We start from the raw sequence: 1,774 nt of genomic DNA, 5'->3' as shown, positions 1-1,774 counted from the left end.
TGAAACACTACTTGGCGGGAAATCTAGAGTCTGTAAACCTGCCTGTGACTCTGCCACTAATGTGTTGGACGGCCTTGGGTAACACAATTCATCTCACAGTTCTCACTCTGGAATGGACTCTTAGGCTCAGTCCTATGTACTGTTCACATGTGTAACTGCATTGCTTCACCCACATGCAGTTTGGGATTCTAATTGTTTCTTTGCATTTGGAAGCAGGATAAAACCTTGGACCACCTCATATCCCCACTAACCTCCCTGTTTTGGCTGCCAAGGGGGCAAGCTTGGAGAGGAGAGATGGAAAGAGCTCTAGGCAAAGCCTAACTTATGACCTAGCGGTTAGAGCACTGTGTTGGGAAAAGATGATTCAAGTTCAAACCGTTTCTGGGTAAGCAGGAACTAGGACGCATGTCTGCTGCTTCCTGGGCAAGTGGGCGCACCCCTTGGAAAATGCAAGCCCTTAGTCTTCATTTGTTTGAGTGTTTGCCCTTCTGGTAAGCAGGGGCAAACCGTCTAGGTTTGCTCTGTGTCACAGCTGTATCTCAATCAGAAGCTGAGAAATCAAAGGTGTGACCTGCTGTGGCCTGCATGTCGGGCCCAGTACTGCTCCAATGACAATGCTGCTAGTGATGCCCTTGTGTGCTGGGAGAGATGCACCCAGGAAGTTTCCCCTTCTGACAGCTGGAAGCATTCACTGCTTCAAACTGTGACCAGGCCCCCAGCCACACGGGTCTTTAGAACTCAGACTTTTGGGCAAAGCCTGCCCTCAGGTCCTCCAAAGCCTCTTGGAGGGTAAAAGCATCAAACCCAGCAGCAAAGCAGGATTGCATATGTGGGTCCCGGTTCTCCAGCTTGGGGCAGACTTTATGGACTGTTTCCCTAGAGCAGTAGTTCTCAACCTTGTTAGGCTCAAGGCACCTTGTGGAAAATGCAAGCTCTTAGTCCTCACTTGTTTGAGTACAGAAAAATATTAGAGCAATTCTTCTGTTAAAAAGAACTTTGAAGGACCGCAATAGGCCAGTGTGGTTTTAAACAATCTGGATTTCTATTGGAAATCTCTGGGTTTACCTTGTGAATCATGTCTGCACTCCTACAAGTGCTAACATAGCATGGCACCCTGTGTCACCCCACAGTGCTGTGGCACCAAGTTTGAGAATTTTATCCTAGTGGATTCTGCATGTACAGCAGGGTGTAGCTGAGAGAGATGTCCTTGCCCTCATGCCCCTTGGCTGAACACGCCCTCCCATCAGCTGTGGTTTTGTAGATTGATCTGGGGATGGGAAGGAGGCATGTATCATGGTAGCAGAGTAAAATTAGCTTTGTATGGAACCTCACTGGCACAGTCTGGTCCCACTGTGTTGCGACAGTGAAAAGGTGTGGTTACAAGCAAGCAGAGAGTTGGACAGAGCCCTGCTCACCTTTGTGTTGAACCTAGTCTAACATAGGGCCAGCTCTGTCCAGAGACCCCAGATGATCCCATTCCACCACAGCTCCTATTCTTGCTGTACTGCCAGAAAAGTTACCTTAATTGTTCATTGTCTGTAGATAAAGCCAGTGAGCTTCCCACATACAGAGAGGACTCAGTTTGAACGGTTTCCTCTGATGACTCTATCTCCTCTTTTCCCTCCTGCTGTTGCTTTGCTTCAGGATTTTCTTCTACCATCTCTTCTTCCTCCTCATTTTCAGCATGATAGGCTGCCAGTTGTGCAGGGAGGTCCACCTTAGGTTGAAAAACTTTCAGAAGGTTCAGCACTGGCTTCAGTACCTTCCTGAATGA

General features: G+C 48.1%; 1 protein-coding gene across 1 annotated transcript in view; it reads right to left on the bottom strand.

Annotated features, from left to right (window-relative positions):
* The window catches only part of LOC112548057 (fibrous sheath-interacting protein 2-like), a 21,377-nt gene that overhangs the window by 3,288 nt on the left and 16,315 nt on the right, over positions 1-1,774 (bottom strand). The window contains exon 6 of the mRNA XM_025192213.1: positions 1,521-1,774. This exon is cut by the window's right edge and continues 57 nt beyond it. Coding sequence (XP_025047998.1) covers positions 1,521-1,774 — 254 coding nt within the window. The remainder of the gene's footprint in view (positions 1-1,520) is intronic.

This window comes from Alligator sinensis, unplaced genomic scaffold (genome assembly GCF_000455745.1).
Source record: "Alligator sinensis unplaced genomic scaffold, ASM45574v1 scaffold1099_1, whole genome shotgun sequence".
In the NCBI taxonomy this organism is placed as follows: Eukaryota; Metazoa; Chordata; order Crocodylia; family Alligatoridae; genus Alligator; species Alligator sinensis.
The sequence above is the reverse complement of the archived record's forward strand: the minus strand, read 5'-3'. Positions and strand labels throughout refer to the sequence as shown.